The sequence below is a fragment of the Notechis scutatus genome, chromosome Z (genome assembly GCF_049901735.1).
Source record: "Notechis scutatus isolate UNSWTSFEM ecotype Mainland chromosome Z, rNotScu1.2, whole genome shotgun sequence".
Lineage (NCBI taxonomy): Eukaryota > Metazoa > Chordata > Lepidosauria > Squamata > Elapidae > Notechis > Notechis scutatus.
In genome coordinates this window covers 19988577-20004845 of record NC_142025.1, presented here as the reverse complement: position 1 = coordinate 20004845, position 16269 = coordinate 19988577, and the positions used below count along the sequence as shown (strand labels likewise).

The window sequence follows — 16269 nt, the reverse complement described above, 5'->3', positions numbered from 1 at the left end:
AAACAGCAATCTTGCTCAAACCATGGTTGGCGTAACTAAAATGACATTGGGTTTGCATGTAGATAATCCTCAATTTATGATCACAATTAGGATTGGAATCTCCATCGGTGAGCAAGGTGGTTGTTTCAATGAGATGCCATGTGATTTCTTTGCTCAATAGCAAAATCCTGGCTCTCCCAGTCGTAAAGCGACTTCATAAGTTAAGTGGATGAAGTAAAAGAACAAAGGAGAACAGGAAGGTCCCTCCATGAGCGGAAGGGGAACTCTTGTGGTGTGGCACAGAAATGGAGCCTGGATCTTCAGGATTCCCACTTCATTTTTCCAGTTCAGCGCAGGAGTTCCCTTCCAGGCATGGATGAGGTGGGGTAAACTCCTGCACTCTTAAAGATCCGAACTTCATTTCTGGAGCCAGATGAAGGATTTCTGCATTCTCTGTGTGAAGAGGAGGAGAGGCAGGGAACAATACCTTGAAACCCTGATACTTTTCCCGACTGTTTTCCCACTGACTTTCTGAAGACGTCAGCAGAAAAGATTGCAAATTATGACCACATGATTATAAGGCACTTGACGACTGATTGTATGAAAAGGTAGCCAAGCAAAATAGATCTCAATTATGTGAGCTGGGGATGCCTGGCATTTTATAATAGCTGAAAGTACCCTTTCTGAGCCATTGTTAAGTTTGAACAGTCATTAAACAGTAAATACCTAGTCAAGGACTACCCATACTTAATTTTCAGATAATTTTCAGCTATTAGGAACCATAGGACTGATAAGGTTTATAGTACTAAGTGAGTTTCCTTCAATCCTTCATAAAAGAAGTTAAATATAAGAACTAAAAAAAACCTTTTGGATCAACAGCAAAAAGGTGATTAGATCTTTGATTTTGGAAAATTACAAATGGACTAAGCGTCCAGATAGATTTGAAAAAAAAATTGAATTCATTATAAGAATTTTTCACATGAAAAATACTTTTATTTCGAATTTTTTAAAAAAAATAGAATGGAGCTTTGAAGATTGGATATAATAGAGAATCAGAAGGAACTAAAGATTACAATTAAAGTAGACCTGCTAATTCAGGATGAGCAAAATACCTTACAATGGGCATATTGAAAGTTATTTTTCAACAATGGGCCAAGAAGTTAATTTTATGAGTGTCTGCCATTATAATTAAATTCTGTTTAAAATATGTTATTGAAGAGGAACAATTTTTACTTGTTAAGACAAATTGATCTGAATGTGGATTTAAAAATAACAGGCTACAAGAATGATATGGAATAGGATTACATGACTAATACACGAACGATATATGAATAAAATTAGTTGGTGTTAAAATGGATATGCAAAAAATAAACAAAGATACCTGGATAACATTCTTATATTGGATTATTATATTGGTTTCACAAAGAGACATAAAGCTTTTAAGAATTTTGTGAGAAGGAACCAAAAAATGAAAAGAAATCAAGTTCTAGGACTTTATTTGAAAGATTGTTAAAAGCAAAAGGAAGGAATATAAAGTTGGTTTATTTGATCAAGGTTAAAATTGATATGTTGTTATCTCTTCTAAGCCTTAATAGGCTTTAGCTGATATGGACTGACCAATGAGGTTTTAAGGATTTGTTTATAGCTAAGAGATTGGATATGGAAAGAAGAGATCATTTGTTGAATTTTAAGAAAAGGAGATGAAATTACTAAAATTGTTGAAGGGGAAATATTATTTATATATTTCATTTCTTTTTCTTTACTATGTTAGTATTTTTTCTATTTTTATTTTCTGCATCATTTTGTGTTCTAATTCCTTTATTTTTTAGTTGTACTAGTTTTTAGTTCCTTAATTTTTGAAAAATGACTATAAAAGTATAGCAACAATAAAGTAAATAACATGCCTTTTGGCATAATTTCATTTCTAATTGCTTCCATAATTAAAAAAGACATCTCATTTCTTTAATTATTAGTAATTTCTCTTATTCTCTCAGTTTATTAGCTACTTCATCTATATGTATTTTTGGAAAACAACACTCTTTTCATTTAGTAACAAGATGGTAACAACTTTTCTTTCAAGATAGATGTTAAAATACCACTGCCTACAATTTATCTTGGCTATCAAGGCAGAATGAGAACCATTCTAAATGCCATGTTTCTAGAATTAAAGACTTAATACAATTCAAAACAAGATGATAAATCTTATGCCCATAGAGTTCTTTGGGAAGTATTCTTTATTCTTCTCAGATGATCTACTTCATATGCTTATTCTATCCACTGCTTTCAGTCTTTAAAATCAGTGATGTCAATAGACATTTTGTACACACTTACATCATCTGCCAAAGCTGATGCACCGTGTAACATGGGCACAGGGCTCTTTTTTTCGTAGTGATGCAATTTATCATGAATCTAGGAAATAATGGAACCAAAAGGTTTAGTTAGCAGCAGAAATATATTTCGGAGATATATACTGGCTAGTTAAACAACTGCGAAAAACAAAACAAAACAAAAACCAAAAACCCTATCCATTTTACGGAAGCATTTAGTAGTGAACATGTAGACACAATTCATCGTCACCTTTTGGTGATGATGAAGTGATGAAGTGAAGTCAAATGGGGGGAAAAAATAACCACTGCAGACCAATATACAGTCAAACTACATTCACTTTTCTTTCTCTTGTTTTTTACTTTGTAGTTCTTTATCTATCCCCACATATTTTCTTACACCTTATTTACGATTTAGATAATATAATTCTTTTGAAAACAAAAAATGCCTAAAATGCTGTATTTTACCATCAATACTTCTGAAGTTACCAATATAAACAAGCAAAGGGCTACATTGTTTTCCTAATATTTATTCAGCAAAATATACTTGGGTATCATGTTTCTTAGATTTTAATAGCCATGTCACAACCATCTGTTTTGATCCTCTGTACATACAATTAAACATTTTTGGACAAGCTATGGAATAAAATACATTTGTAACAAGATGTAAACAGGTAGTTTCTTCAAGTCTTTTAAAACATATAAAATATCAAGTCATTTAAACATACAACATATTCCTGCATTTATACAAACTAACATTAGTATTTCCTCATATTTCAACACAATCAAGTAATGACTGTTTACAGTCTGATTATAAAATCTAGACATTCTGTCACAATGATTTGCAAGCCTTCCATTTTGCATAAAATGTTTCTTCTATGCTAGAACATTTTTTAAAAAAATAACCAAGAAAGCAATATATTTCTAAAATTTCAATAAGCAAATTGCTTATTTACATAACTTCTTTTGTTGGACTGCATCAAGTCAATATAATTTAACATTTCTCTGCCAAAAATAGATTTAATAACATGTCTGGAAAACCTGCAAGAACGCACCTTCATGTTTTTCTATGTACTTTCTATCTACTTCCCAAAACATACTGCAATTAAATATGATTTCTATTTACTTATCACAGATGTTATTAGTTCTGCATGATTTGCCCAAACCAATTTTGAAGCCTTTTAAAAAAGATGGATTTTGATTTATCTTATGACATTTATATTAAGATAATAAAATGTGTGAGTTGATTATTATTTATTATATTTCCATAGTCAGAAAACAAATTTGCAAATTATTTGAAAAGCACTTCCTTTATTCTGAGAAACTGATTACACAACCCATCCCTCCTTTTACAAACTTATAAAGTAATAAAATATTTTAACAGATTTAACAGATAATCAGAGTTGGAAGGGACCTTGTAGGTCACCTAGTCCAACCTCCTGCCCAAGCGAGAGACCCTACATCATTTCTGACAAATGGCAGTCCAATCTCTTCTTGAAAGTCTCAAGTGATGGCACTCCCACAACTTCCAAGGGCAAGCTGTTCCATTGGTTGATTGTTCTCACTGTCAGAAAGTTTCTCCTTATTTCCAGGTTAAATCTCTCCTTGTTCAGTTTCCATCCATTATTCCTTGTCTGGCCTACAAGAGCTTTAGAAAATAACTTGACCCTCTCTGTGGCAGCCCCTCAGATATTGGAAGACTGCTATCATATCTCTCCTGGTCCTTCTCTTCACTTGACTAGCCGTACCCAGTTCCTGTAAGCCATGCCCAGTTCCTTTATTATATAATATTATATAATATTATATAATAACTCTCTTAAACCACCATTTTCTAAATGTGTATAATTCTCAAAACAAATTATAACATTGCAAATGTGTCAACAAGTCCACAAAGATTGAGGAACCCTGAAAAAAATTGTTACTTTTTCCTAAAATTTCTCTAATCTTAACAGTAGTTAAATATCTCATTGATTTTAACCACTGTGTTATCATCAGGAATTCATATCAGGAATTCAGAAATTTAAAATTCCTTTGAAAATTAGCTATATTTATAAAGTTACAATTGTAGAAATGATTATACTAAATGTTCTATTTTAAACTATAAAACCTTAATATTAGGACTATAGCTTTATATGCAAAATGGTATTATATGCAAAATTAATGTTGAATTCCCTTCTAATTCAATGTATTTGTTTTATCTGACCTGCAATATTATTTTGCATTCCCCTTTCAATTTTCAGTCTTTAAATATAACTGAAAAATTTAGACAAGGATGAAGTTCATCTTCTGAATTAATAGCTAAGTTATGCAGACTATTCTATTTTGCAAGTGTATAATCTAAATACTATTATAAACCCTTGCTCCTTGGACAGGCTCATTAAAAACCAAATGTTGGTCTTTCTGAAAGAAACTGACTTCTTTGTTCCTCATGTTACAAAATAAAGCAGCTATTATTTGAGATTTCAGAGACTTCATTCAAATGAACTTTTTTGGTCAATAAGGAGAAGTGTTTTGATGACTCCGCTTATAGGAAGAGGTCCCCATGGTGGATAGAGGAAATTCAGATTAAAGCCAAACAAATTACCCTTCCTCCAAGATAAATTTCTCTATGCTTTTACAGCCAAACTCCCTGCTCAGCTGCTGAAAAAACTATTTTCAATTGGATGAGTTTTTGTTGTGTACTTTAATCTCAAGTTTTTTAATAACTTTTAAAAAGTATTCAAAAGTTGGAAGAGGAACTCTCATCTTGTATTTTTTGACATGGAAACATGAGGCTCTAGCAACAATCCTGTTTTATATATGTAGTCTACATACTAAAACTGAAGTCCTTGAAGAGCTATACAGGGATATTATGCTCTCTTTAAATATATTAAAATACATCTTTCAAAATACTTCTTTCTCCTACATATTCATAGGCTTGTTTATTAATTACTGCATATGCAACCCATGATTATAACAACTTGAATACAGACTGCTTTAAGATGGAAAAGGTGTGTAACAAGGCTGCATTGGTGCGTAATCTATTTTATTAATACAAAGAAGCAATTTTGAGGTGCCTATTCCACTCCCTCTCTCTCAAAAGCACTCATTGCCAAATGTAATGTTCATTGCTGAAGAAAAGGAGCAACAACAAAACAAAAAGTATTTCATGTCCCCAAGCTGTACAAATCTTGCAGGAAAAATTATGTTCACTTGTACTTCATAGAAAAATGAAACATTTCTTACCCCTCTTCAACAGCCCTATTTTGTGTCAAATAGCTGGTTGTATAAAGGTGTATTGGATCGCTGCTCTAATCTTCTCCAATGTTCCCAATGGTAGAAACGGAGGGCAAGTTGTGAAAAATCTTCAGAAATGCATTATTTATATGGCCAGAAGGAAGAAAAGATCCAGAGGCATTTAGAAAATGATTCTTAGGATGTAATTCTCCAAGTTCTTTAGAGAAGGTTCCACACCCATTTGCATTCCGATTCAGGGGACCCTGAGAATACAGAATGGCCTCTATAACTCTCAGAGAGCTAACCTTCAGAGTGTTAATGACCAAATGATTTTATTTATTTATTTATTTGATTTGCCAATTGTTTACAAGATAATAAGTATAAGTGTATACATAGTTGTGAATACATGAAATGGGTACATATAAGAAAAATAAAAGAAGAATAATAGAAACAATAGGACAGGGACGGTAGGCACGTTGGTGCGCTTATGCACGCCCCCCTACAGACCTCTTAGGAAAGGGGTGAGGTCAATAGTAGACAGTCTAAAGTTAAAGTTTTTGGGGTTTGGGGAAGAAACTACAGAGTCGGGTAGAGTATTCCAGACATTGATTACAAGGAATATAAATCTTTCTATTCTTCACCATTCAGTCAGAACTGAAGAAGTTTCTTAGATAAGAAGCACAATTTCTTCAAGGAAAACAAACAAACAAACAAAATCCAATTGCCTTTTGAAAAGCACCTTTGGGACAATTTTGAGGTAACTTCTAATTTAAAAGAATCCGAAATTTCAATCAAATTTGGTAGCAGAAATTTTGATATTTTAAGATATGCAGACAGCACTATTCTACTGGCAGAAAATGAAGATTGTATAAAATAATTTATCTTAGAAACGAAGGAAGAAAGTAAAAAAGCTGGATTGCATTTAAACGTCAAGAAGACTAAAGTTTCCACAACAATAGAAATGATAATATGAACAATGAAAAATTGAATCACTCCAGAATTTCATTTTTTTTATTCTAAAATTTACCTAAAGGGAGTCACTAGACCCAAGTTAAATGAAGAATATTATTTGCACACATTGCAATGACTAACATTAAGAAGATCAGGACAATAATAATAATTTAAAAAGCAGATAGAAGAAAACGAGACTTCTTTCAGATTATGATACTTCAAGTACTTTCTGCAGCAAATGTAACAAACAATGAAATTACAAACTAGAAATATTATTGGGATAAAGATTATCAAACTATGAATGCCTTATTTGATTCCTTAGAGAAATTGGATTACGAATGGTTGAAGGTGCTAGACAGAACATGTTAAAAAGATACAATCAAGTGATACACTGATTTAAACCTAGAAACTTTAAACAAAGTTGAAAATCACTGGAACATTATCAAAAGAGATCTAAATTTATAAAGTCTCTGAAAATTGTATATAATTGAAGAGGGGAAGATAGAGGTGCAATTTTGTTTACTTTCATTCATGAAAATAAGTAAGTTAGATGTGGCATGGTGTTTGCTATGTTTAAAAAAATGTACAGTAATATTTTTAACATGTATGGCTTTGCACAACTGGCATAATTTCATAGAGAAAAACAGTAACGCTAAGAGAATTATGTTTTTTAAAAGAATTGTGTAAACTGATGTTTGTGTAAAAAAGTATTCAAGTAATGCTATGCCAGTTGTGCAAAGCCATACATGTTGAAAATATTACTGTACAAAGGTTAGCCAGGGAGTGATGACTCTTCCATTATAGGGGGCTGCCAAGCAAAAAAAACACCTCAGATTATAGAAATGACAATCACTCATTTTTAATCTGCTAAAATATAATAAGTCCAATAAGTTAAACACTGTTTTATGATGATTCACATTACCTTCAAAATTCAGCTTAATTGCCAACTGTAGCATAGAATTCAGAACCAGAGATTTATTTTAGAACACAATTTTGCTAGAAACTCAAAAGGAAAATCTAGCATCGTAAATTGTCAGGATTCCAGCAATCGCTCAAACTTCAAAAAACTTCAAAGGATTCATTAGAGGCGACATACTGGCACTGCCCTGTATGAAGCCAACTCTGGCATATGTAATTTACAGTCACCAATGACCCTATTTTCCCCCTCCCCACCTGGTGTCTCATAAACCAGATTCTCCAATTAAGCCCGTTCACAGGCTGGGTGTCATCATTCACGTTCTCTAATTAAATATATTCTCCGGCAAAAGTTCTGGTATTTTAGTTACAATCTTTTAAAGATAAGAGTTGGAATGTACTTTTGCTTTTAAACTGCTGCACTGCTCTTCCAGATTCCCCCTTTTTATGGCAACTACTAAAACAGGCATATGAATGTTTTTTGAGTTGACAAAATTATAGCAAAAATTGTGAAGAAAAAAAGAAATGACATCATCATTACTAACCGTCACAAGTAACAAATAACTCATATGCTATTAACATGATGGGCACATTCCTAGAACTATTTTTCCTAGGTCATGATATTTTTGGCCTTGACAATTAATATATAGATAAGTTCAAAATAGACAATGCAAGGCAAAGTTTAGCAGATCTTAATCTGAGGTGTAGCAATAGTTGAAACACCGAAAATACAAAAGTGAGACAAGACATTAAAAAAGAGAGAGATGAAACTCACATTACAGGTGTTTCAATGCCTTTCAGAAGGAATGTAGAACAGTTAGAAATGCAACATAGATATTATAGGTTACAATTCTTTAGCTTCTTGTTAGATGTTAGGATGAATGGGGACTATATGCCTAATAAAAATAAATACCCCATATCACAATTGGCAAATGAAATGAAAGTTTGAAGATGATTTTGTGCATCATGACATTTGCACAGCAAACATATTAAGCAAAGTTGTAAAGGTATTTTAATATTGCAGTTCAGACATTTCTTAACAAGAATGCTAACTACAAATTAAGAGAACAAAAGCCTGACAATATTTGCTTTACAACTCTTCCTCAGATTCCAGATGGAAAGACTGAGAGCTAAAGATAACGTAGTGCATTAGATACATGTAAATAATAAAATATGATAGCAGCACAGAATGAGATAAGTGACCTTTACACAAAGTAATGGCATCAAATAAATTCAAATACAGGAATTTAAATTTAGTTGATAAACATGTTAAGAAGAAAATATGAGCGCTCAAAATGTGTTCTACCACAAAATATATTCCCTGTATTTTCAACAGTTCTAAAAAAAAAAATTTATGACTGTCAATTGGCACTGAATGCAACTGGAATACTGAACTTACCATGACATCCTCTGAGGAATGATTGTTTTATATTTTGAAACAAGCATGCTAAATAGAAAAGGATACTATTTAAATTAATGTCTACTTTGAGCCTTAGAGGCCTTTATCATGCAATTAAGAGATATTAATGTGGGAAAGATCTATCCCAGCATATTAGCTAAGACAATAACAAAATAAAAACTTTGGGATTCAGAAGAACAGCTTCAGGAAGTGGGAGGAAAAATCCTAAACACATCCTGCAGATGGGCTTTATAGAAAAATGTATTAGATTACCATACAAGCTGTGAAAATAAACAATTACGTGTACCTGTTTAAATTGTGAAAAATTTTGTCATTCAATGACTATCAATAATTTAGGCTATTTAAAGTGTACCAGACAAAGTCAATGATGATCAAGATGTTTTCTACCTCTCTGATCACAGACAGCACACCTGAAATACTACTTGCTATGGAACAACATAGGAACTACTTTCCTATGAGGCACCTGAATAATTTAAATGGCCTCAGTGGATCCTTACATAATGTTTGTTTGGCAGAGAATTACCCTCTTCTTGAATAACAATAGTTCTTGGTGAACTAAGGTGGTATCTTTTATTATCTTTTCAAAGATTACAAATTAAATAACCATGTAAATGGTAACTAAGACAAAAGCCCATAAGATGACATGGGTAAACATTCCACGCATAGAACATTACTTCTATTTTTGTTAACTGCCTCACCTCAGATGGTACAGCATGTAGAGAAGGGGAATTGAATATTAGTATTAGGGAACAGGAGCATCTTACAATATCATGAATTATTATCTATTGGTTCAAGGCAGGGCTTGATTTTAACAGCACAAATGATGCATTTTATTCTTTAAGTAAAACTAGAACAAAAAAAAACCTATGTCAGACAAAGCATATTGTCTATATTTGGATCAGGATCTTTTCTTTTCTTTCATCTAATTCATTCTTCTAACATTAAACAATTTGTACAAGATAGCAATTTTTAAATTTAAAATGAAAAAGGCTCATAAATTATATACTGTATATATTAAACAAAAAACTTATTCTATATTTCATGTTATAAAAATAATTTAGTAATATTTAAATTAGTTCACTTAACTTTGGGAAAAATGGAACACTACTACATATAAACCAATATATACTCTTCAATGTTTGAAACATTCCCTATAGAAATTTCATCAAGAAATACAAAAGGGGAAATAAGGTCTTCTGGACTTTATGTAAATGACTGGGAAAGATGAGGGCTCCTTTATACTCTCTAAGCTTGTTGGTTTTCTTGCAGATCTTTCATTACCCAAACTAGGTAATATCATCATTACTGGTTAAGAAGTGGGATTTGCTCTTGGTTTATATTCTAGTGCCTTGCCCTGTTGCTGTTGGTGGGGGTGGTCTTAGAGACTCTTTGGCTGGGCTATTTACTGTTGGCTTCTTTGGCACTTTCTTGATGGCTAATTTGTCAGAGGGCCCACTCCTTACCAGCACTGATGATGTTACCTAGTTTGGGTACTGAAATGTCTCCAAGAAAACAAGCAAGCTCAGGGAGCATCAAGGACCCCTCATTTCAACCCTGAGCTACAAATATTCTCCTGTGCTGATCAGGGAAAATGTCTAATACTTTACAACCTTAAAAACGGCAACAGCTACCTTTGTGATCTTTCCTTTTATTAGTTTTGTATCTGTGCTTATATCTTGAAGCACAAAGTGAAGTACATGGAGACAACATTTCCTCTTTTTTCCCCACAAAGCAACCCTCCTGAAATTATGATGAATTAAGAAAAAATTACCAAGCCTAAAATTAAACAGTAAGCTTCTGTCCTTGACTATCAACTTAAGCCTGAGTTTCCCCACTGTTTCAGTCACTTTTAAGCACTGCACCATATTAGTTTTCGTCCCTGTTAGTTTCCAAATAATTGATACATAATTAAAAAAAGATAAGTATCTCAATACCAGGGAATCTGCCAGAACAAAATTGGGGTGAAATAAATTGTCTGAGTCATTTTAGTACATGACTGTATCATCTGAAATGTTCCATTTTGAATAAATCTCCAACAATTAGCTAAATTTCCCTCTTTTTTTTCCCTTCAGAAGGGGTTCTTCCAGATTAGCCTTCTATTGAATACTATGTTAACCTTTAAGAGACATTTCAAGTGCTTTAATAATTGCAGTTACCATATAATGAGTAAGCCATCTGGCCAAATGGAGTTAAAGATGCTTAGGCATATTTCTGATGCAGTAATATATCCCAAAGCACTCCTTTATTGCAAACTAAGAAAAGATTTATCAACTCAGAACATCCTAAAGTAGTTTTTTTAATTGTCTTCTGGCAGAAATGCAGCTATAAATATTGCCTTGTTACTTCCAGGATCATCGCCAGCCAATACATGTTAGTCAGTAGAGAGCCTATGGGATCCTTGCATCTGCAAAATTAAAGAGACCTGGAGGATGGTGTTCTTAGCAGTAATCTCCTCGCTGTACAACAATTTGACACCCCTCACTGTAAGCTAATGTTCAGGAAGGTATGAACACCATGATAAAAATATCAGTTAAGCCAACTAACAGCTTTGTGAGATGTTATTTTGTTACTGCCTTTTTACAACTGTAAATTCGCTGGAATCCATGACTAAACAACATACAAATAATTTATAAATATCTAAATAAGCATATAAAGAATTGTCAGTCTAAAAGAATAATTTCCCCTCTGTTTTCTGCTACAGAAATGCAGATTTCTCCAAGAAGCTAGACTCCAAATTTAGTATAAAATCCAAGTAGCAGACTTATTTTACACATTTTTTACAAGTCTAATTTCCAATTTGTAAACTAAAAGCTTCATGATAATTATGAAACCAAAACTTCAAATAATTTTGTAAATAATAAAGTACAATATACATGAACATTTACCATTTTTGAAGACACATATCCATTAATTACTTCACTTCAATTACTTCACTATGCTTATTTTAGTCATACAAGTTTAGTATATTTATATACAAAACACAATCTTTGATGGATACAATCCAATTAAAGAACCAACTATAATTTCAGTTGATTTTGTTAAAGGAAATTATTTTAAATTAATGTGGCTACTGAATAGTTGCCATACTTTACCTCAAAAATATATGCCATCTAATTTCTGCTGTGAACATTTGTTTATGTAAGCTAAACTCCAGGCCATGAATGTTGACCATGAAGGAGTCTCAGATTTCCTGCTACTAATTCATGCTGCCTCATTCTAAACAAGGGCAAACATCATATGTTTGTTACATTAATGCATTCTGCCAAAACATCACTATTAAATGAAATCATTGCAATATTTTTGGTAGAAACCTTTAACAACTTCCATCCCTCACAGAAGCACAGAAGCGAAACAAGGCTGTTTTGTTTCCACGGAGTAACTGATTCTTGGTATACGAGAGGTTGCTCAAAACGTTTTTCCATATATGTTTCTCAGAAAGAATGAGCATTTAGTGTGGTTTACCTTTACCAGAGAATGAAGGCTTTTTTCACCAAACATATCCCAGAGGAAGGTCATGTCTTCTTGGTTGTCCACATGTGGCTGCAGCTGGGCTGGCAATGAAGCCAGCAGCTCATACAGACCTATAAAGAGTAAATAGAACATAAAGTGAAATTAAAATTAATTTCATTTAGCACTTTGATAAGCTTCTGCTTTTTACCATTTTATACTGAGTCTGGATATATCAAATAAAGCAATAAAAATTTGTGTGTGTGTATGTGTGTGTGTGTGTGTGTGTGTGTGTGTGAGAGAGAGAGAGAGAGAGAGAGAGAGAGAGAGAGAGAGAGAGAGAGAGAGAGAGATTTGGATTAAAAAGGAAAGAAGCTGCAGCAGTGGTATGGTATTCTGTATTAACAGTGGCTAAAGTGTCTATGGCGATATATTTATTTAACACTGAATCAAAAATTCATAAAGCTTTTTGGAAAGGGACAAAACCCAGAAACACATGCATTCCTTAGCCTAATCGTTATTCCAGTTCCCTTGATGTTGGAGTCAAATGAATCACGAACAGAAAAAACATCCTTGTAAGTATAGAAAATGGATAGGGTGGTTCCTTAAAGAGAGTTTGTGGTTTTTCTTAAATACTTCTGATACATTGGTTTTTTAAAATAATCTTGGGTATGACAGATGCATGGATAAAATAGCTCCTGAAAAAAACCTTGTAATGTTTGATTTTTTTATTGTTGCTGTTGTTAAAAAGAGTGCACCTGCAGAGCTTTTCTCCAAATTCCTTCACAGAGATTAAAGCAGTGGCTGCCTCAATTTGTTTAGGTCACATCCCATGACAATTTCTTGAGACATGCAGCAGCATATAGGTTCAATACCAGGTAGCATAATATTATCCTTCAGAAAGCTGTACCAAAAAATATAATAATGTGATTTGCAGAACTTTCCCGCCAAATCTTGGCCTATTTATAGCATGTTTATCCAGTGGGGAATTTTTATGGCTAAAAGACACAATACTTATCTGTTATAATCAAAGATGGCAAGCATTGATGTCTTTTTGGCTAATCCAATATAGATGATAGACAATTATTTTTCTTTCATTGTAGCAATCCTGAATATACTGAGATATTATGTCTATTAAACAAGTGTGACTTTTTATGATCAGATTAAGCACTAATCACCACAGTAATACCTTTCCAAAGAAACACCTTTCCAAAATGATTCCCTATTAAATTATATTGCATTACATTACATTGATTTTATTAAATTATATTGCCTATTAAGTTATAGTGAATGATCTGTAAATGGGATCATTTCTCCTTGAAGACTAAAGCTTAAACTCAGGTCAACACTATTGCACAATTTTCTGAGGCACTGAATGATGGTTCTAAAATTAAATGCAGAATTTTTTTGGAAGCAGTGTACTGTTCTCCTGTCTTCCTGTTGTTATTTAATTTAAAAAAAAGCTAGGAAAAAAAATCCTTCCAGACATAATTTTCTATGGTCTTTTGTGAGGCAATGCTCATATTTCAAACTTTGATTTATTTTAAAGCTAATCTTCTTTATGGTAGCTTTTAAGCATAAAAATAGAATGCCCACATCACTGTAGCTTTTCCCGAATATAAAAAGCACTGAATCTACACCATGAACCTCTTCCAACAGCATTCGCACTAAAAGATTATAGGTTCAGACTTCAGGTCAGCCAAGTCATTCACAGAAGCAAAGCACTAAGTGCAAAGTTTATGTAAGAGCGATAGGAAAAGAGGTGCCTTCCATCTGTTTCACATTATAGTTTTTGTAAGGTTTACTCAGCATGGCAATTGAAAAATACTGGGAAGTACTAGATGGCTAAACCTACATCTTGCACATGGATGCTACTTAAATATTTCAAAGTGAGAGGGAATCACATTTGTCTGAAGTATATGCTGTGGCTTGCACTTCCTGCAACAGTTTCTAACACAGCAAGAACTCAGCAAAAGGAAATATAGTATTGGATTGCTTTTTTACAACAGTAAATAATCCTTGCAGACAAAGAATTCTTCCTACCTCATCAGCTTAAAAGGATTTTCAGATAGGTATTAAATCTAGAGTGGCGCCAACTTACTTATGACCTTCCCTTGGTTCCTTCCTTACCTACTTGACATTTTACTTTTAAAAAGGTCATTCTATTTTTAAAAGGGGAAGCTTATAATCAGCAAAGCAAAGGGCCAAACTTTAGAAGCAGAAATTTAAAGAATACCTTCGGGACTCAAATGTTAGAAAATAAAAATGAATGGCAGCTGCAGCCCAGGGTTTGTTGGCATTACATCCACCTTCCCATGAAAAGCATGAAAGGAAGAAAAAAAATCAGAAATAATAAGAAGCATCCTGCGAGATGGGATGGCAGGAACTATTTTGTTAACTGTTGCTTGTATCGGGCCATATTTGTCATGACAGCCATTTGTGAAAGATCAAATCTTCTCAGTTCTTTGAAAGAAAACAATAAATATTAGAAAAGGTAAGTATCAAGAAGGCATATTGCATGCTGTTAGAAACAAAAAACAGGAGATTCTCTTTCAAAGCTCCGCAAACATACTGCCATTGTTCAGGAGCAGAATGAATAAACAATACGTTTTAGAGCATATCCAATGTCCTGTGGTTAGCACTGCACAAATAATGTAGTAAACTTGTTCATCATTACTGATGTCTTCAGTGAGGAAATAAGAGGCTCTCCACAGGAGAGGAAAAAAGGAAGCTATGAAGCCACTGATGTGTTCTGTAAATTTGTATTTGCTTAAAATTAATTTAACTGTTGTGAATTTCTAGTTTGGTAAAGTTAGAAAATCCTAGTCTTGTTTATAGGTTTAGAGTTTTGAAGTTCTCTAAGGAGTAGTGGTACCTATTACAGTAATTTAAGTTTCTGATGTAGACTTTCTCTCTAGCATTGTTCTTTCCCTGGTGAACAGACCATGTTAGTAACATCATAGAATCTTTTTCAGAAAACTGGTAATAAAAATCCATCAAAACGTTTGAGAATAGGTTGTTACACGGAAGACATACTTATGGCATATTCTGTATTGTTAAACCTGATTTTAAATGTTCACTCCAGTTTTGAAGATTTCTGCCCTGAATTATCTAAAATGAAATCACAAGTAATTATGATTATTCAAAAAAATCATAGAATATTAGAGTTGGAAATCATAGGTTATCTAGTTTACCCTACGTTCAATGAACAAGTCAACTAAGCTATATATGACCACCATCCAACCCACATTTGAAGACCTCCTGCAGGGAGTCTACCATAGCTGTGGACAGACTATTCCACAGTTCAACAGCTTTTACCGCTTGGAAACTTCCTTTCTTTTATATTCATTTGTTCTTGCCCACTCTCAGTTTCAATACATGTATATTCGTACATTTTGTGTAACAGCTTTTTACATATTTGTTGACTACTGTCATAGAATAGAATTTTTTATTGGCCAAATGTGATTGGACACACAAGGAATTTGTCTTTGGTGCAGAAGTTCTCAGTGTGCATAAAAATATATATTCATCAAGAATCATAAGATACAACATATAGTTATAGTCATAGGATACTAAGACTATCTGTTATGTTATGGCTGTTATAACTATCATGTCCACAAAGCCTTTTCTTTTGTATACCAGATGTCCATGGTTCTTGAAGCCTTCCACATTAGTATGCAGATTTCTTATGCAGACATCTTAACAGCCTGGAAGATCATCCCTGAACCTTCTTCAGGATCTATAAGTCCATTTCAAAGTCTAGTGCTCAGAACTTAACATTGTATACATTGTTTGGGGTAATTAATTCAGATTACCAAAGAACAAGTATCTCTCATGATACCGAAACAATGCTTTTAATGCAGACCACAAGTGAATTTGCTTGCTTGCTCATTGTCAGCAGGTGCTTCGCTACTTTTCCTATATCCTTTTCACATAAAATTCCTCTAATCTTAGACATTAAATCTGCAGGACTTCACATTTATCTTAACTGAACATCTTGCTAGAATTGATCCAATG

General features: G+C 33.1%; 1 protein-coding gene across 6 annotated transcripts in view; it reads right to left on the bottom strand.

The window, feature by feature from the left end:
* Positions 1-16269, bottom strand: part of MPP7 (MAGUK p55 scaffold protein 7) — a 76232-nt gene that overhangs the window by 39175 nt on the left and 20788 nt on the right. For 2 of the 6 annotated variants that reach the window (XM_087946672.1, XM_087946675.1), the window contains exons 3-4: positions 12268-12386; positions 2311-2388 (exon numbers count right to left, since the gene is read on the bottom strand). In XM_087946672.1, coding sequence (XP_087802798.1) covers positions 2311-2388; positions 12268-12386 — 197 coding nt within the window. Of the gene's footprint in view, positions 1-2310; positions 2389-5528; positions 5783-12267; positions 12387-16269 lie in introns of those variants that run through there. The other 4 variants (XM_087946676.1, XM_087946674.1, XM_087946678.1 and 1 more) reach the window with 3 other exon arrangements.